Source organism: Rhinopithecus roxellana, chromosome 8, assembly GCF_007565055.1.
Source record: "Rhinopithecus roxellana isolate Shanxi Qingling chromosome 8, ASM756505v1, whole genome shotgun sequence".
In the NCBI taxonomy this organism is placed as follows: domain Eukaryota; kingdom Metazoa; phylum Chordata; class Mammalia; order Primates; family Cercopithecidae; genus Rhinopithecus; species Rhinopithecus roxellana.
In genome coordinates, this window is record NC_044556.1 from 142,934,364 (window position 1) to 142,955,567 (window position 21,204).

Consider the following 21,204-nt stretch of genomic DNA (forward strand, 5'->3'; position numbering starts at 1 on the left):
TATCTGCTCCTACACTCTCTACCCACTAATTTTTCTATTGCTGTATGCTTTCACACAAATTCCTGAAAATAAATTACATAATTAGATTGTGTACCATATAAATTGTCAATATTCAACAAATTTTTACTATAAAACTGGCAATTCTGGCTGGGCACGGTGGCTCACGCCTGTAATCCCAGCACTTTGGGAGGCCAAGGCAGGCGGATCACAATGTCAGGAGTTTGAGACCAGCCTAATCAACATGGTGAAACCCCGTCTCTACTAAAAATACAAAAGAATATCAGCCAGGCTTGATAGCGTGCCTGTAATCCCACCTACTCAGGAGGCTGAGACAGGAGAATTGCTTGAACCCAGGAGGCGGAGGTTGCAGTGAGCCGAGATCATGGCATTACACTCCAGCCTGGGTGACAGAGCGAGACTCCACCTCAACAACAACACAACAAAAAAGACAGTTTCATGAGTCATCTAATAGATATAAATATAAACATAATGAAGAATGTAATCTGCACTGTTGATTAATGTCTTAATCGTAGTAATTGCTCTGCTGTGCCACCCAGATTCCCCCACTTCAGGACTGCAGCATTCATTCCCCGGTTGCTGAAAGTGTTGCCAACCAACACCTCTTAGCTAAGCATAGCTGAAGGGACCTACCTCTCCTAAGGCCCCAGCACCTTTGTTGGGGCAGCTTGCATCCCATAACCAGTCAGCGCATGATTTAAAGGCACAGTCCCCTTGATTCAAGGTGGATAAAGTCTGAAGGGCAGGCCTAGGTATGATGACCACAGGAGTGACTGAGGCCTTTGTTGTGACTGCAGCTCCACCAAATCTCTCTCTCTGCCCTATTTTGCTGACCTTCGTCCCCCACAGGTATTGAACCCAAAATGCACGCCCAAGAAACTTACTGCACACAAATCTCTTTCTCTGAGTTGGCTTCTGGTCAACCCACAGGGCATCATTTCTCTTTATCATCTTCAATATAAAGCAGTATGAAGAGTTTTTGCAGAGCTGGAGGAAGAACGGAACTAATGTACAAGGACTAGTATATCTAACTCTGGAAAGTTTTGGTTTTATTTTTTAAAAGAAGTTGAAACATAAATAATATATATAAATATTTTATAAATATATATTTAATAAGCATATGCATAAATAGCACATTCTAGCAACTTAGGCTATTTTCATAAAATGTTCCTCTTAAAAGTTGAATTACACACAGATACCATTTCTCCTAATTTTATCACTGAGGGAAAAAAAGATCAGTAATATTTTCCCTATTCTATAGAGTGAATCAAGGCTCATTTTTTATTACATAACAAACCCAGGATATCATAGCACGCTAATCAATATAGTTCCTATTAGAGATATCCATCTTTCTGTTTTGAATGACTTGAAGTGACAAAACTCCAAAAGAGAGGATAGAACATGCGTGTATCTGCGTGCCCCATTTGTCATAATCAAAAAGAAAATTAGAGGCAGAGCCACAAGATATGAAAACCTAAAATTGCATAGATTAAAAGATAAATCTTAACTACTGGCATATAAAATGTCCTATCATGCACAACAAAAATGAAAAAAAAATGCTTTAGATAGGAGATTTTGGTTTCTTTTATTCTTGAAATGTTAATGGTGATTTTTTTCTACTTGCTTGTTTTGTTTTCCTTTAAAGGGGAAAAGGATACAAAACGAAAGTGGAACTAAGGGAAATGGAGCCTTTTTCCTCCAATAAGGCCTTGCAGGAGGGAAGGCACAACCAGGCCTTCAGAGAGTTAGGAGGATGAAGTCAGAGCTAGGAGCAGACACAATGGATTAGACCACTAGCAAAGGGAAGAAAGACAGTTTCTCAAGACAGGGCTATACTGCGGCTCAGAGAAACAAAACCAGACAGAGACTGAGCATGGGTGAGGAAAATTCTCTGTTCTCTATTAACCACCATGTATTTGCTATATGATCTTAAGTAAGTTTCTTTATCCCTTTGAGCCTCCATTTCTTTATCTAAGATATGAGTAATTGTGCATACCTCATAAGATTGCTCTAAAGATGAAGTTCTATCATCCTAGTCAGACTGCTCAATATGATCCATTTTCTCTGGATCTGGTAGGGGTGTATAAGAAAAAAGTGAATTGTAATAGCCAGACACTTGTGACTTGGGTCCTTAGCATGTGGATGGAAAGGTAAGCTCAACATGACACTCGGGCTGACTTTTCTATAATCTTTGCTTGCCTTCTTTTTTAAATTTGTTCTATTTAAGCATGACTGTATTGTTTCCACATTTTTTAAAAAAAACACTGCAAGTAATATGAAAACAGTAAGCAGTGCTTTTTTCAAAATAACAGTATAATTGTAAAGGCACTATTGCCTGTCAGAGCTACAACAGAGTGCTACCTGCATATCCTTCTTCCAGGGGCTCAAGAGAAAATCACTTCAGTTTAGAATTCCAGAATATATCCAAACTTTCACTAAATCTATGAGCTCAGAATACTGTCTCTGATAAGGATATAAGGGGAAGTGACAGGACTTGGAAAATTAAAACAAAGTAATTATCAAAATGTCATATTGTTGAGGACATCAGACAGCTAGAGAAGCAAAGAAAATGAGCTGAATTAAAATTCAAAAAGGGAAGATCCCTTTATAGGTGGGCTTAGATCACTGACATTTTCTTTTCTGGAAACATTAGCCACATTCAGGCATAGGCAGACAGTGGGGTTTTAGATTATGCAGATGAAACTCTACAAGGGAAAATAGATATCAGCAGAGCCTTTGTGGGGTACATGGGTTGATGTTGTACTAGAATCTAGACTAGTCCTACCTTGGTGTGGTTGCTCATGCCTGTAGGCCCAGAACTTCGGGAGATGAAGGAAGCAGGAGGATCACTTATGGCCAGGAGTTCAAGATCAGCCTGGGCAACAATCAAAACCATATCTACACAAGTCTACAAAAAAAGAAAAATTAACAAGGAATGGTGGCACGTGCTGTAATCCTAGCTACTCAGAAGACTGAGGCAGGAGGATCCCTTGAGCCCAGGAGTGCAAGGCTATAGTGAGCTGTGATCATGCCACTGCACTCCAGCCTGAGTGACAGGGCCAGATCCTGTCTCTAAAAATAAATACAATAAAATAGTCCCGAATACACAAAGAGCCTTCTATGTAGGATAACTGCTTTGTGCTTTTGCTGCACAAGAGGCTAGAGGCCTTGCCTTAAAAAGCTGAATGAAATCTCTGTCACTCCACTCGGCTGCCCCTTGCTGACTTTGTGGAAAAAAGCCTACATGCACAATTGCTGGAGGAAGCAATTCTAAAAAAAAACTGGGGAGGCTTTTCATTGCCTCATCTCTATCTGGAACATGAGAGTTTAAGCCTTCGAAAAGGCTAAAACTCGTATTCCTTCTCTAACCCTTCATATTCCAATCATCCAGAAATGATGCTCCAACTAACTAAAACTGGACAGAGACGAGTGGAGATAATTTAAGATATGCTGATTTCCTTCCTTTTATTGCTGGGTGCCAAACAATACCTCTCAAAGGTGGTATGTCACGTCATGGTGGTAAAAGTCTGATCTTTTTTTTTCTCACGTACAAGAAATCTGGAAAGCGGCCAATCAAGCTGGAACTGTGACTTCATGATTTCATCAGGAACTCAGATCTTTCTATATTTCTGTTCAGCTAGCCTTGGCTTCTGGCATTTGCCCTTTTGAAACCATATGGTAGCAAGATGGCTGCTCAGACAGAGGGAAGCAGGGAAAAGGGCAAAGGGAAAAGAATACAAGCTGGTTGGACCTGCCCTCTTTTAAAGTACCTGGAAGCATAATGAGCACATAGGTAGTATTAATTGTTGAGTAAAGAAAATTAATGAATCCTTTATGACCCTGTCTGTACTGGGTTACACATCACCTTATGTCCTCCCAGAATGCCCTGTGTTCAACCCTATATTGTACATAATACATGTTTGTTGTTGTTGTTGTTGTTGTTTTCCATTCATTTTTCTCTCTCTAAAATAAGACTCCCCTCTGGATTCTTTTATCTAGCAGAGTGACTAGCAGATAATAAGCATTTACTAAATGTTTGTTGAATCGTTGAACAAATTAATGTAAGCCCCAGCCTTTAACCCCTTTATTCAACAAGATTTTTTAGTACCTTCTATGGGCCAGGTACTATTCCAGACATTTGAGCGAAATGGAGAAAGATCCCTGTCCTCATAGATTCTTCATTGTAATGGGGAAGAGGCAGAAAACTAACATAAACATAATACATTGAATTAAATAGGGGGTTAGAAGTTATTAAGTGGAATGAGGGGGAAAGCAGACGAAGACAGATGGTAACAGGATAAGGAGAGGGCCAATTGCAATTCTAATTACAGTGTTTCCAGAAGGCCTCATTGATAAGACAACATCTGACCAAAAACGTGAAGGAAGTGAAGGAACTGGCCAAGTAGATTTCTGGGGATATTCCAGGCAAAAGGAATAGCCAGTACAAGAGCCCAAAGGCAAGAATGAGCCTGACAGGTTTAGAAGCAGCCAGGGGGCCAGTGAGACTGGAGGCGAATGAGGGCAGAGAAGACTAAACGGTGCTTAGGCCAGAGGAGTCAGGAATTAAATCATGTCAGGCCCCACAGACCTTTAGAAGAATTTTGATTTTTCACTTTGGGTAAAATTGAGAGGACTTCCAAAATACATGTTTAAAAATAAGTATTTTTTCATAGTCTATTAACTTAATAGAAAATGACATTAGCATCTGGAACCAGTTTGGAGAGGCCTCTCCTGTTAGGGTATTGAATTTATATCCAAAAATGACCCCTGCTCGAAAATATACTTTAAAAAATTTTTGAAAACACCTTAGTTTTTTTCCTACTGAACTCTAATTCCTAGCATATAAAAACTAACCTTAATTTAAATTTCCCTTAAATACGTCTCAACAAAGTCATTCCTTGTTCTGATTTGTTAAAATAATGTGAAACATTTGTTCAGAAAAATTTTGCTTTGTTTGTAGATTATGACTGAAAGACTATAGATTGTACTTGACCATGGGAGACAGTCCTCAGAAGCCCCAAGAGTTTAACTACTCACTGAGGTGATCTATTTTTTCATCTAATTTCACAAAGGTAAACTGTTAACAAAGGTAAAGGTTTCATAGAGAAATTGTCTAGGAAAGGAAAGAAAGAGAGGGAGGGAGAGTGGCAGAAGGAAGAGAAGAGAAGGAAGGGAAGGCAAGGGAAAGGAAGGGAAAGGAAGGGAAGGGAAGGGAAGGGAAGGGAAGGGAAGGGAGGGGAAGGGAGGAGGGAGGGAGGGAGGGAGGGAGGGAAGGAAGGAAGGAAGGAAGGAAGGAAGGAAGGAAGGAAGGAAGGAAGGAAGGAAGGAAGGAAGGAAGGAAAGGGAGGGGAAGGAAGGAAGGAAGGGTAGGGGGGAAGGAAGGAAGAAAGAAAGGAAGGGAAGGAAGGAGGGAGAAAGAGGAAGGAGGGAGGGAGAAAGAGGAAAGAAGGAAGGAAGGAGGGAAGAAGGGAAGGAGGGAAGGAAGGAAGAAAGGGAGGGAGGGAAGGAAGGGGAGAGAAGGAAGGAAGGGGAGAGAAGGAAGGAAGGGGAAAGAAGAAATATAGTTCAGGTAGAAAAATACAAGGGTTTTGGCAGAAACGGCATATTAAAGAAGTAAAAAGAGGAGGCCGAACAGTGTTTCTGAGAAAGAAAAAAACCTGGATAATGTCCTCCTTACTACATAGTGCTGGGCATAGTTTTAATCATTGGTTAATATCAAGTGTCATATTGGAATAGGCATGGCTAAAATAGACTTTAATTTGATGTAATCATGGGTACTTTTATTCAACTTTCTATGAGATTACAAACACCTTTGTCGTACCCTCATCTCATAGCAGTTGTGCAATCAAATGGTTTTAGAGCTATCCACAGCTTCCCAGGACTTCCTTCTCTAGATCAACTGATATTTGATTTGAGTATGGGTATGGTTTCTGCCAAAAGAAGAGAGAGAGAAAAAGGCAGAGAGAGAGACAAAGAGAAAGAAAGACTCAATGTTTCAAATCTGTTTCATGATTACTTCCAAAGTGATCTTTTGTGTAAAACACACAAATTTTCTCATAAAAGATAAGTGAAATTGTGACATTTTCTATGGTATTATTCTACTGTCTTGGAAACTGCCCCAAATCAGGGGAAATTCTGTATAAAGGGGGAAAATCCTAATGGACTCATAATTTTTAGGTCTTCTCAGCAGCTTTTAATTTTCCATGAATGGTATATAATGATTCATATAAAAATATGAAAGATAAATTATGAAATGTGACCATCTATAAGGTTAAAGAATGTGATTTCCAGGATTAAAGAGGGTCACATAATTCCTGATACAACTACTTTATTCTGAAGTGGTTTCAGTCTTGTTGAGAATCAACCAATGGCTGTTCTACAGTGAATAATGAAGTCAGGAGAGGGACAGATCAGTTTCAGAGATTGTCCTGGACATTCTCAGCCCCACCATGACATTTCCAAACTTGATCTCATTCTGTCCTCACTTCTCCACTTTCGTGCACACATCAACCTCCTGCCCTCATTTAGTGCAAGCATTACTAATCGCCACACTGCTCACTCTTTCACATGGGGCAACAGAGATGCCTCAACCTTGCCTAAGCAAAATGTGAGAAAAGAAACTCCAGGCTACAAAAACAGAACAAACTCCCACACAAACCAGGCCTCTTAATATTTCTATACACTGTTTTTGGTACTTTAAGATCTTCCTGTTGCAACTAAGAACCTGGTCTTAAGAGAATCAATAAGGGGATGAGCCACAAAGTCACAAATAAAACATCAAATTAAGATGAAGTAGAACTTAAAACGTTGCAGTGACTAACTACAAAGAGAAGACAAAAGTTAGTCGATCTTCAGTTTACAGCAGTTCATAAATTTATATTTTCTGATCTTCCATTGCATCTGAAACAAAACATAAAACAAGATTATGAGTTTGTTCTATCTTTGAGTTCCTACCAAATATATTGCCCTCGTTTTCTGTTTTCATAACACAATAAAAAAATAGGCAAGACAAAACACATAGGAGGAAAAAACATGGATAAGAAGAGATTGTTTACACTTCAGGATTCTGCTGCCTTTAGAAGTGCAAAACAAAGCTTCACAAGTTGCTGATAGTCACGTTTCCACAATTTGTAGCTGACTCTGGTCTATAGCAAATTCACAATTTACAAGCATTCTAAGTCTCCTACCCCTAGTTCGGTCTTAGCTGATCTTTGAGGGGTTAGTTGTTCAACCTTTCCTTTTATTACTTAAGGTACCCGAGGGTATTCCAGTTATCTTCCTATTTACCTAAGCTACTTAATAGTCAATATGGTGCTGCTGACACTTGCAACTATAAAAATTCTATCTAAAACAACAGACAACTCAATGTGCCTCCACAACAGGAGGGAGCTGGATGAGACCTGCAGTTGGGAGGATCGATATCCAGCTATGAGCATCTAAGAAAAAGCAGGAAAATTAAATTGGAGTTGGAATTTACAGAAATCAACTAACTAAATAAAAAAGGAAATCCAAGACGAGTAAATATTGATAGGGAAAGAAGCAATCTGGAAGACTGGCCCAGTGAATACAGAGTTGCAGTGGTAGGAGGGGCCCCGCATTTGGAATAGATGGATTGCCAAATTTACTAAATTTTAGGAAAAGGATCTAGGCAATGAGCTCTAACATCATAAGAAAAATGGAAAACATCCTAGCTATGACAAATTCTGTCTAAATCTTAATTTCTCTGGGACTAGTTTTGATCAGTGTAGAATTTCAAAAGGAGACCTTCCCATGCCACTACCATAGCTGCAAGTTGCTGATGATCGCCTTTGAATTCTACACAAAGAAAACTGAAAAGAAGTTAGCTGATTTGATCAAACTCACACAGCAGGTAAAGGTATAGCTGTGAGAATTGACTCACAGTCCTTTGAAATGTGAGATTTCTAAGCAGCAAGATGAATATGTCACTGGGATTCAACAGACTCGAAGCCTTTCATTTATTTTTTAAAATAGAAGAAAAATAAGATGGCAGATAAAGGTTAATAAAAAATACAGAACAGGCACAGAAAACAGTGGAACACCACAGACCACTTGTACTCACAACAATAGTAGAATACTGCTAAGCATGGCCACTATCTGTTGACCTAAAGCTACTTTCTCAAGTAGGAAGATTATTACTAGAAACAAATGTCCAGCAAGTCTGACACCAATATTTAGTAAAATAATAATAATAAAATATATAGGTATATATATTATATACACATATAAATGTATACACTTTATATATAAATATATGTAAATGCACATAAAACAAAGCATTAGAAAGGATATGAAGAAAGTGGAGTTAATGTATTTGTGAGCAATAACTGGCATGGTTTTGGAAAGAACAGACATGTCAGGAAATCTTGAGAGATTTTTCTAAGAAATTTATATAATTAATGAGGAAAAGCAAAGCAAATAAGTCTCCATTGTTAGCCACCTCAACGTTTTGTAAGAGAAAAAGCAAATGAAATCACTGGAATACTGTTATTAGAAACTTGGAAAGTTAACAGTCATTTATTGAAGTTGCTCTCTAACATTTAAAATATGCCTCTGTATTAGGCCATTCTTGCATTGCTATAAAGAAATACCTGGTACTGAGTAATTTATTTTTTAAGAAAGAAACTTAATTGGCTTATGGTTCTGTAGGCTATCCAGGAAGCATAGCGCTGGCATCTGCTTCTGGGTAGGCCTCAGGAAGCTTCCAGTCATGGCAGGAGGTGAAGGGGAAGCAAGTGTCTCACATGGTGAGAGGAGGGCAAGAGAGAGAGAGTTGTGGGGAGGGAGGTGCTGCACTCTTTTAAACAACCAGGTCTCGAGAGAACTCACTCACCATCATGAAGATCCTCTCCCATGAGCCAATCACCTCCTACCAGGTCCTACCTCCAACACTGGAGATTACAATTCAACAAGAGATTTAGAGGGGACACATATCCAAACTATATCAATTCTGCCCCTTGCCCCTCAAACCTCAGTTTCGTCTCACATTGCAAAATACAATCATGCCTTCCCAACAGTCCCCCAAAGTCTTAACTCATTTCAGCATTAACTCAGAAATTCAAAGTCCAAAGTCTCATCCGAGACAAGGCAAGTCCCTTCCCACTATGAGCCTATAAAATAAAAAACAGGTTACTTCTAAGACACAATGGGGGTACAAGCATTAGGTAAAAATTCTCATTCCAAAAGTGAAAAATCAGTTAAAAAAAAAAGGGGGGGGCTACATGCTCCATGAAAGTCCAGAATCCAGCAGGGCAGTCTTTCAATCTTAAAGCTCCAAAATGATCTCCTTTGACTCCATGTCCCACGCGGAAGGCACAATGGAGCAAGGGGTAGACTCCCAATGCCCTGTGGATTTGTACGGTGCAGTCCAAGTAGCTGCACCGTACAAATGTTGGAACTGAGAGCCTGTGGCTTTTCCAGGCACAGGGTACAAGCTGCCAGTGGCTCTACCATTCTGGGATCTGGAGGATGGTGGGCCCCTCCTCACAGCTCCACCAGTCAGTGCCCCAGTGGGGACTCTCTGTGGGGGCTCCAAAGCCACATTTTCTCTCCACATTGCCCTAGTAGAGGTTCTCTGTGAGGACTCTGCCCCTGAAGCAGGCTTCTGCCTGGCTACTCAGGCTTTCTTGCACATCCTCTGAAATCTAGGTGGAGGCTGCCAAGCCTCATTCACTCTTGCACTCTGTGTCCCTACAAGCTTAACAACACATGGAAGCTGCCAAGTTTTATAGCTTGCATCTTCTAAGGCAGCAGCCCCAGCTGTATCTGAGACCCTTTGAGCTGAGTCTGGAGCCAGAGCTACCAGGATGCAGATAGCAGTGTCCTGAGGCTGTACCTAGCAGTGGAGCCCTGGGCCAAGCTCACAAAACCATTCTCCTAGGCCGCTAGGCCTGTGATGGGAGGGACTGCCGTGAAGGCCTCGAAATGCCTTTGAGGCCTTTCTCCCATTGTCTGGGATATTAGCACTATCTCTAGTGCTAATATCTCTAGTAAGTGGTTGCTCCACAGCCTGCTTGGATTCCTCTCCCCCAAAGGCTTTTTCATTCTCTGTCACATGGCTAGGCTGGAAATTTTCCAAACTTTTTTTCTCTGCTTCCCTTTTAAATAGAACTTCCAGCTTTAAGTCATTTCTTTGCTTTTACTTATAAGTGTAGGTTGTTAGAAGCAGCCAGGTCCCATCTTGAACACTTTGCTGCTTAGAAATTTCTTCTGCCAGATACTCTAAATTATCAATCTGAAGTTCAAACTACCACAGGTCCCTAGGGCAGGGGCACAGTGCAACCAGGCTCTTTGCTAAGGTGTAATATGCATGACCTTCACTCCAGTTCCCAATAAGATCCTCATTGCCATCTGAGACCTCCTCAGCCTGGACTTTATTGTCCATATCACTATCAGCATTTTGATCATGACCATTTAACCAGTCTCTAATAAATTCCAAACTTTCCATCATCTTCTTGTCTTCTTCTGAGCTCTCCATACTCTTCCAACCTCTGCTTGTTACCCAGTTCCAAAGCTGCTTCCACATTTTCAAGTAACTTTATAGCAGTTCCCCCCTCCTCAGTACCAATTTTCTGTACTAGGCCGTTCTTGCATTGCTATAAAGAAATACCTAAGACTAAGTAATTTATGTAAAGAAAAGTGGTTTCATTGGCTCATGGTTCTGTAGCTTGTACAGGAAGCATAGAGCTGACATCTGCTTCTGGGGAGGCCTCAGGAAGTTTCCAATCATGGCAGAAGATGAAGGCAGAACAGGTATCTCATATGGCAGGAATGGGAGCAAGAGAGATAATTGTGGGGGACAGGGGTCACACTCTTTAAAACAATCAGATCTCAAGGGAACTTACTCACCATTGTGAGGACAGCACCAAGCTATGAGGGATTCTCACCCAGGATCCAATCACCTCCCACCAGGCCCCATCTCAAACACTGGGAATTATAATTCAACATGAAATTTGAGAGAACACAGATCCAAACTATTATCATCTTCCTTTACAAATCCTCTACATGCAGATATTTGAGCACTTCCATCATTTTTTTGCATTTGTGTCATTGTTATGTAATAGAACATTCTATCCCAACTCCAAATAATGTGTCAGTGTTCATTTAGCATAGTTCTCCATTTATTTTGGGTTTGGGAATAAGGCACCTGCTTCCATACTTACGAAATTTTATTTGCAAAGCATGGTCTAGAGTCAGACATAACTACTCTCTCTTGTTGAAAGGATTATAAGTGATAGTGTGACATTAAATGAAAATAAATCCAATGTGGAACAAATATACCAGAGATAATATTATCCAAAGATTTCCTCAGTGCTTTCAAGAATGTCTTGGAACATGGGCCTATTATCGAGAACTTAACTGGTAAAATTAGATTTAGGGTGAATGAGGCTTATTGAATCACATAAGCTCAGTTCACTGAAGATCCCACATTCTATTTTCTTGTAAATTCTCATATTATAGAAAGGAGGCAGTCAGTGTTAACTGAAAGATTAGAGCAGAGTGAGAAAAAGAAACTAGATTCTTATCTTGCTCAGTTGCACTTACTGAGATCATTGAAGTTTAGTGTGTTTCAGATATTTGCTCTTATTAAAACCCATCATATTTCTTCATAACAAAATCATAAGCAAGTCTAAAATGTTTAATCTTTTCATTCATACATGATATAAAGTTTTCACCAACCCTCTATACATGCATAGAGAAAAATCCTTCTAAACTCACTTTTGTTGCAACTTTTTCAAATTTTCAAATAAACTCTATGAAATTTAGCTGAAACACTTTTAGTACCCTTACCTATAAACCTTGAAGACAGGAAGCTCTGAGTGGTTATGCTAATTCAACAAAGTCATTCAGTGCCCTTGTGAAAGTTTGCAAAGTTTGTGAGTATATATGGGATCCATTTTTCCATGATCCTTCAACATAAAACTGGTTTCTTGCTAGAGACCAGTTTCTCCATTGCAGCCATTTGAACTTTCCAAGGGATACTAAATATAAATGCAGAAACAAGCAAAGAATAGATACATGTTGATTTTACAGTAAAGACAGCAGTACTTGACTTCCCTTCCCATACTTCCAGAGCTAATTACTCCTCTGTGTTCTTTCCTCTGTACATTCCTCTCTGATGGCACCTTTCACAAATATTTGTCAGTCCTACTACACAGTGGACCCCTTAAGACAGAGATTCATTCATCTTTGTATCTGCAGTACCTTATGTGTGATACACTGTAGGGATGCAATTAAAGTTTGCTGAATCAAAACATTTTGTTTCAATGGATCAAGCTATCTTTCCATGTCACTGACTTTTCCAGTATAAATACATTTTTATTTTAAAGTAGAATATTATATCCATCATTACCCCTTGTCTCACAATTCTAATATCCACAACAAGATTAACATTTTAAAAGTTCGAAAAACATCAGGCTTAAGCAAAGCACTCCCTATTAGTATTCCAGTAATTGGAGTAATTGAAACCAAATGTTTCAATTCAAATCAGTTCAGCAAAGATTAAAATTTTCCTTATTTTTCTTATCAATATCAACAGCCATAATCTGAAATGTCTTACTGAACCAATCTCCTAGGTATTTTAAAATATAACACTGGGATTTTTAGGGAAGGAAAAGTATTTTGTATGGTGCTATAATGATGGATACATATCATGATACATTTGTCAAACTCATGGAATGTACAGCATCAAGAGTGAACTCTAATGTAAACTATAGATTTTAGATGATAACGCTGTGTCGCTGTAGGTTCATCAATTGTAACAAATATTTCCCACTAATGAGGGACGGTGCTGGTGGTGGAGCTGGAGGCAAGGTGAAAGGTGGGGAGTATGTGGGAACTCTGTACTTTCCACTCAATTTTACCGTAAACCTAAAACTTCCCTAAAAATGAAGTCCATTAATTTTTCTTTTTTTAAAAAAAGATAACACTAAGACTACATGAAGTATTCTTTTTCCTAGAAACTCCAACCTAGACGTTTTAGCACAGTTTCAAAGAGGGAAAACTGAAACCCAGATTGTTTGTGAGACCCACTGTTTCTTCTACTGATGTTTTTGAAATCTCCTACTGTTTCAACCAAAGTCATTGATTCAATAAAGTTACGATTTGACAGTTTATCTTTTCTTCGTGAATTTTACAAAGAGGGGCCAGATAGTGGCACTCTCTTTAAAATTAATAGGGAACTTTTAATGCCCTGCCATGAGTTCGTCAGCACTTGCTGATACAACTTGACCAAATTTGCCTTGTTCTGGAACATACAGACTTTGCATGGATTAGCAAACAGCCTCTGAGAAAGCAGCTGCATTACTGCATGACTAAGGTGACCTTATCAGCCAATTGTCATACAGGAATTTTGAAAGGACTCCTTCTTTCAAGAGTTTATATTTCTATTCAAGTGTGGAAGCATGCACTTGTAAATGCTTGCGCTTCAAAATCTGTTTTTGGGTAGGGGTAGTGAAATGTTGGAAGCCTCAAAGCAGTTCCTAAATACACTACAGGCAAAACTTACTTTGATCTCAGACCAGAGTTTCTTAACATGGTGTCAAAAAAACATTATTTCAAAAAACTATTTTCCCTATCTAAAGAGGATTTAGTTCTTTAACAAGTCAGGAGCCCAACATTTCCCAAACTTACTTGGCCCCATAACTTTTGCTGCTGCTCTTGTTCTTTGGAAACTGTCAGTATATTTGGATGATAATCATACTGGGCTGTCAAAAATAATTTTTAAATCATTTTGCTCTAACATAATTTACTCACAATTATCTAGAGGAGTGAGAGGATACTAGATCCACAAACATGAGCAACGTTGAAGATTTTAACAGGAAATTAAGTATGGACTGAACCACAGGAAGTATACAAACAAATGCCTTTATGTCATCAGTCTTTGAGCTTCACCTGTTTCATTCGGGTCACTTCCAAAGTGGCCAGCTCATCTCACTAGTTATCTTTCTTAATGCCTCATGTTTTCTTCCCAACATAAAATCATGCTTGTTACATACGATATAATGAGCTCATTATAGTGAAGTTAATGACTGTGTATAAGTGCATTTTATAATACTGTAAAAGTGTTTTCTTCAAATATTCTTTACCCTGATGATAGAACCAGAATAGAAAAGTTAATACTCCCCTCCCTTTCATCAGCGTTACCTGATACCATCAGAAGCTTCTTTAAGTAAAGGCTCTTTTGTCCTTTTAAAGCAAAGTGTTGTCCTTTCAGGGGTAAAATCCAAGGAGGCTTAAGGTACTCTAGAAATAAGCCACGCTCATTATATAAACTCTGGAAAGCTTATATTTACTAACTTCTCTATCCTTATACATGATTAGTCATCTAGTTCCTTGAGTTTTGTTTGTCTTTTAAACTTTAATCTCTATTAAAGCTAAAACTGTTATCTCCAGAGGTACTGTCAAAATGTGAAAGATCATTACCTAAGAAGTACATATCATTGATCTATCCAAATAGACTTTTATTTTACCTTGAGCAGTTTTGCCTCTGATACTGCAAACTTAGTATCAGTATGTTTACAAATTATGCCATATTTGTATATAATTAAACATTTATTTATTTGTGATTTGTTTTAATTAAACTTTATTTTTTCCTAATATGTAAAATATGTAAAAATCAAAGTGTGATATACTAGTTATATTCTTAACATGAAAATAATATTAAAAGCCACGTACCCCTTAAAATCACTTTATGTATTGCCAGTCGATGTCTAGCACATGCCTTGGAAAATACTAACATGGAAATTTACTGCCATGGAAATAAGGGATGATAATTGGAGTGGGAAAACGTGAAGATAGCCTCTCATAACTTTCCCTCTTATCAGGTATGTGCAAAAATAATTAAACAAAAATTATTTGTTTACTTTGCACTGCTTCCTGAGGGAAAAAAAAAGAACTCTTAAAATATTTTAATCAGATGAATTTTATAGTCAAGGACTATCCAAAGCATCAAGTAAGATACAACTCTATGTGATGAATTTCTATGTGAGTTTCTATGTGATAAATTAATACGCCAAATGAAACAGTTTGTTGAAACATGCAACCTTTAAAATAAACAAATATCCTCTAGAACCAAAGACTGATGTTGTTAATGCTTTAGACATGTGACATATGTGAGCGTACCTCTGTATGTTTAATTTCCTTTCTTTCTAATCAAGTGACCTGTTCTCGTTTGGTTAAGTTTCAACCACAAGACATCACTGTATGCTTTTTTTTTTTTCAAGATACACGTCACAGCACACCAAGAAAGGGGGAACTTCCAGTGTCTGTGGTAACATCACTTGATAAACACACTCCTTCAAACAGCAAGTGCCTGTCTGCATTCTACTATATAAAGCAGCAGAGACGTTGACGCGCGCATATTTGCTCAGAGCACCATGCGCGCAGCGGCCATCTCCACTCCAAAGTTAGACAAAATGCCAGGAATGTTCTTCTCTGCTAACCCAAAGGAATTGAAAGGAACCACTCATTCACTTCTAGATGACAAAATGCAAAAAAGGAGGCCAAAGACTTTGTAAGTTTGTTCAGAATCTCACTTTGTGAATTTTAACAGGTTATCTTTAATGGCAGAAGGATTGAGAATGAATGGAAGAGAATGTGAGCATTTAGTTTAGCCAGATCAGAGGAGTTAATTGTCTGTTGTGAGTAGTAAGTAATATTCAGCTGTATTAAAAAATAAATCTTGATATGGCATTAAATTGGGTAGGAGCTTTTCTGTACATGGACTCATAAAAATGGGCTCTATCCGAATATAGCAAAATGTTATATCAACCATTTTTAGTATTGCTTTATTCCTTAGATAAATTTATTCTATGTCTTTTTACAAATAAAATGAATTCTGAAGAAACATGAATATTCACTTTTATGTCTTTTGCAGTGGAATGGATATGAAAGCATACCTGAGATCTATGATCCCACATCTGGAATCTGGAATGAAATCTTCCAAGTCCAAGGACATGTAAGTACACTAATACACTAAACTATCATTATCATTTTCAAGAGACGCCTATGCATCATCTCTATATCCTAGCAAGGGATAAATACTGCACACAGTAGACTTCTTTTTTTTTTTAAGTAACATGCCAAATAAAGTGAGACTGTATCAGTACCAATGTAAATTGAATACAAATGTGTGCACACACATATGGGACTTTATCTATTTGGATTTTTTTCAAACTTTATTGGTAGGTTTTTTTTCATAACTATAGTAACTCTAAGGGAAGTTTTGCATTTTGTGAATAAATTTTAACATATTTATTAGAACTACAGTTTTAGTTTGTGAAGTTATCAAAGTGTAACAGTCATTCTTATTTCATGTGTGCTTACATTTTTAAAAATGACTAACGTACGTACATTTTTGTCCCCTGCAGACTTTCTGCTGCTGAAGTAATGCAATGGTCTCTGTCTCTGGAAAAACTTCTTGCCAACCAAAGTAAGTATAACTATTAATGTTTCTGGGTTCAGTGCAATACTCTAAAAAATGGAATGGCTTCACTAAATACAGTATTCTGGGTAGGATAGTATGCAAAAAGTTGTATTCTAGTTTGTCTGTAGTTACTGATAACTTCAGCATAGTATGCCTCTTAATAATGCTGACTTCGCACTCAATTCTGCCAATTCCTTTTAGACACATTTGCCAAGAAAATTAGGTATTTTCATAGATCATTAGGGAGATAAAATTAAACACTGTGCTGGGATTCTGATACGTAAAGTTTTTAAAAGTAAGCTAAATATTTTAACATGTACATTGCCATTTTGAAATTTGCCTAAAGAATGTATTTTTCTACACTTGGATGTAACAAGTATGATTCATTCATTCAATTAATTAAATTATCTTTCATACATTCATCATTCATCTCACTCTTATGTAGAGGACATTATAGAGGTACCAAGGATTCAAAATCAAAGATAGTCTCTTACTGCCTTGAAGGTGGCTGAGATACATAACATAAATAATTGCATTATTATAACATGATAGTTGCTTTGACATAAATATGATAGAAGGATTTTTAAGCACAAATAGTCTTGTGGAGATTTTCAGATGAGAGAAGGTAAAGAATGAAATCAGCTTGCCTTCCCCTTGTCTTGGGCATAACAATTCTACTGAGATTAGGACCTTTTTCAGAGGTGCAGATGAGCAGTGTGGTCTCTGTCTCTCAAGAGTGAGATTATTCTTTCCTCCTCACAGACACCTAAGGAGCTTTACTTGGGAATCAACTTGTTCACTCTAGCTCAGCTGACTTTGTTTATAATTCAGCTAAACAAATAAATGGTATAGATATGGATCATAAATGGTACAATATAAAAGTCTCAGTAAACGCTAGCAAACATAATTAGTACATCAGGCCTACAGATCATATATAGGCCTATTTTCTGGCTAATATAAATTAGATGGGGAAATTATATTTGCTAATTATTAATGTGATATTAATGCCTTTTGTCAGTATTTGCTTCCCTAAAATATTCTCTACTCTGGCTAAGATTTGGCATATATAAAAGATGGTTTTATATTCAGGGGAGCAGAATTTCAATTCGAACAGCAGATAGAAGCAAAACATAGTTCGGTAGCCACCATTAAGTAGCAGTGTGATTGTGAACAAGTTTGTCTGGCCCCAGATTCCTCTTCTATGAATGAAGAAATTTCAAATGCCTTCTCATCTCTACAATCTATAATACAGCTATTTCAGCAGTAGCTGTCTCTTACCTTTGTATGCATAGAATGCAATTGTATTTTTCTTACAAATTTCTTCTTCAAAGTATTCATTTGTTGGTTTATTTAAATTAATTATCTTCCCACCCACCCCACCCCCCTTTCTTTTTAGCTGGTCAAAACGTCTTTGGAAGTTTCCTAAAGTCTGAATTCAGTGAGGAGAATATTGAGTTCTGGCTGGCTTGTGAAGACTATAAGAAAACAGAGTCTGATCTTTTGCCCTGCAAAGCAGAAGAGATATATAAAGCATTTGTGCATTCAGATGCTGCTAAACAAGTGAGTGTTAAGCTTATCATCTTCAGTTTCTCTGTAGAAGACCCTACATGCAGAAATAACATTTAATATATACAACAAGATAAAATCTTTTTGGGGTATATAATTTTACTTCTACATACTTAGGTACATAAATATAGTTCAGTGCAATGAGAATCTAATTTTCTATATTGGTGAAGGTTTCAGCACAGTAGAATGAAGAGATTGATTTTACAAAACCAGCTGCCATGATGAGGGTGAGGGAAGGGTTAAGGGTATTGTTACTGACCAGAAGTGCATGTCAGGGAGTCCTTAATGAGTGCTCTCATTTTGGATAAGAAAATGCATATTTGCATAATGTATACAATTGCAGCAGCAAAAGGATTTCCAATTAACAGTAGTACCAGATAAATACTCTTGGTCTAAGCAGAAAATAGCAACAAAAGGAGCCTTCTCCTCCTATAAATCTTAAATGCCCATATCACTCTTTGTGACATATGGATCATCTTACGTGGATACTTAAATTTTTCATGTCTGCTTCTTTTGCCTCTCCGAACTGTACTATGAGGAAATTTGGAACAAAGACATTTTCGTAATATTTTTTATCTCCTTCACATCTAGTATAGAGCTGACTTTGGAAAGGCATTTAAGAGATATTTGAGTTTATTTAAATGAGGCCTTAAAATCACTTTCTGAGGAGATTCAAAAAACACAGTAACATCATAAAATTTGCCATAAATAAGAAGTATATATTAACTAACAAGGTTTTCTTTTTTAGATCAATATTGACTTCCGTACTCGAGAATCTACAGCCAAGAAGATTAAAGCACCAACCCCTACATGTTTTGATGAAGCACAAAAAGTCATATATACTCTTATGGAAAAGGACTCTTATCCCAGGTTCCTCAAATCAGATATTTACTTAAATCTTCTAAATGACCTGCAGGCTAATAGCCTAAAGTGACTGGTCCCTGGTTGAAGGGAATTAAAAGATAGTATCAAGTACAGAAGGAATGTGCCAGTATGGCTCCCTGGGTGAACAACTTGGCCTTTTTTGGGTGTCTTGACAGGCCAAGAAGAACAAATGATTCAGAATGGATTAACATGAAAGTTGTCCAGGCGCAGATTTGAAGAACCATAAGCAAGACAAAAACAGGGAGACCGTAGAAGGAAGAAGATACCGTGGTACTGTCATAAAAAACAGTGGAGCTCTGTATTAGAAAGCCCCTCAGAACTGAGAAGGCGAAGTAACTCTAGTTACACAGAAACTGTGACTAAAGGCTATGAAACTGATTACAACAGACTGTAAGAATCAAGGTCAACTGACATCTATGCTACATATTATTATATAGTTTGTATTGAGCTATTGAAGTCCCATTAACTTAATATATGTGTTTTCAAATAGCCATTGCTACTATTGCTTGTAGGTGTTATTTTGTTGTTTTATTGCTTTTGACTTTGGAAGAGATGAGGGGTGTGTTTAACTTAAGCTATTGGTCTTAAAACCAGGGAGTCAGAATATATTTGTAAGTTAAATCATTGGTGCTAATAATAAATGTGGATTTTGTATTAAAATATATAGAAACAATTTCTGTTTACATGTCCTTGCTACTTTAAAAAATTTGCATTTATTCCTCAGATTTTGAAAATAAATACATAATTCAAATAAGATTCTACTTTCTACCATCCCTTTAATATCTAAAACTATTATCTTGTGGATATTATACTTTACCTATTAGTTTAGACAGAATTCATCATTTTTCTCTCTGCTATCACAAGGCACAAAATCAAACAAATATAATATGATCTCATGTTCAATAAGAAATTGAAGTTTTTTTTTTTTTTTTAATTGAGACGGAGTCTCGCTCTGTCGCCCAGGCTGGAGTGCAGTGGCCGGATCTCAGCTCACTGCAAGCTCCGCCTCCCGGGTTTACGCCATTCTCCTGCCTCAGCCTCCCGAGTAGCTGGGACTACAGGCGCCCGCCACCTCGCCCGGCTAGTTTTTTGTATTTTTAGTAGAGACGGGGTTTCACCATATTAGCCGGGATGGTCTCGATCTCCTGACCTCGTGATCCGCCCGTCTCGGCCTCCCAAAGTGCTGGGATTACAGGCTTGAGCCACCGCGCCCGGCCAGAAATTGAAGTCTTTTAAAAAGGGATAGAAAAGTTATTTCAAGAAGTAATCTAATCAACAGCATATATTTTATTGTGAGTTAAAGTTCATAAAATTTAGACATATTTTCTCATTTAACATTCATAGCAATCCTATGAAAGCTGAGACTCAGAAAGAGATTAAGTCACTAGTTCATAACTTTAGGTAACTCTCAAAATTATTTAGAATGTTAAAAAAACATACACACATATCCCTATTTTGGGGTCCCATACCAGAATAACTGAACCAAATCTCCAAAGGGTAGGATATGGGAATCTATACTTAAAAGAAAGTTCCAACTGATTCTGAAGGTGAGTCACATAGCCAGGGATTGTCCAGAAGTCTTCCGACTACAACCTATTCTCCTTCCTCTATGTAACACTGCCACCCACTGACCAGAAGGCATTTCTTCAATCACTAAAGTCTGCAACAGTCCTAAGTGTCACCTAAGCAGGAAAAAAGACTCCAAAGTAGGGCTCACCTACAGAGAGCAGAAAAATCATCAAGATGATGCATATTCCTGAATAGCCTGTACAGCTCTTATCTCCCCGCGCACCTGTGCTTTATATTTTATTCAATAATCAGTCACTCACATATCATAATGAAATATGGTTAATGTATGGATAACCTCACTATGGACTGGCCCAGTCATCAGGCACACAGCAATGGTAAGGGGCAGTATGCAGATCAGGTACAAACAGAATTATTCTTGAGTTTCATGGGACAGAGTTTAAATTGTTTCTATTTTATGCTTTATTCCTGCTTTATCAGGTCATATTGTAAGAGAAACTTGGGAATCCAGTGATAATAATAATAAAGATAATAAGCATCATCATCATCAGTTATCTCTCTCTCAACTCATTCCATCACCAGATTCCGTCAATCATTCTTCTACAATCAATGTCTGTGGTTGGCATATCGCTTGCTCTTTTTTATTACCCCTGTCCTAGTACAAGCTCCCATGGTTTGCCAATTCACATGACATGTTCTTTGTCTTCCCAGTCTCTTTTCTTTAATCTATCCTCTGAACAACTACAAACATCATCTTCTGAAAC

At 37.8% G+C, this 21,204-nt stretch overlaps 1 protein-coding gene across 1 annotated transcript; it reads left to right on the forward strand.

Moving 5' to 3' along the window:
* Window positions 1–15,344: 15,344 nt before the first annotated feature.
* On the forward strand, window positions 15,345–19,669 carry RGS1 (regulator of G protein signaling 1). The gene is made up of 5 exons (XM_010375544.2): window positions 15,345–15,550; window positions 15,914–15,994; window positions 16,407–16,468; window positions 17,859–18,022; window positions 18,777–19,669. The coding sequence occupies exons 1-5, from the start codon at window positions 15,414–15,416 to the stop codon at window positions 18,960–18,962; spliced, it is 630 nt and encodes a 209-aa protein (XP_010373846.1). The 5' UTR covers window positions 15,345–15,413; the 3' UTR covers window positions 18,963–19,669.
* Window positions 19,670–21,204: the final 1,535 nt, after the last annotated feature.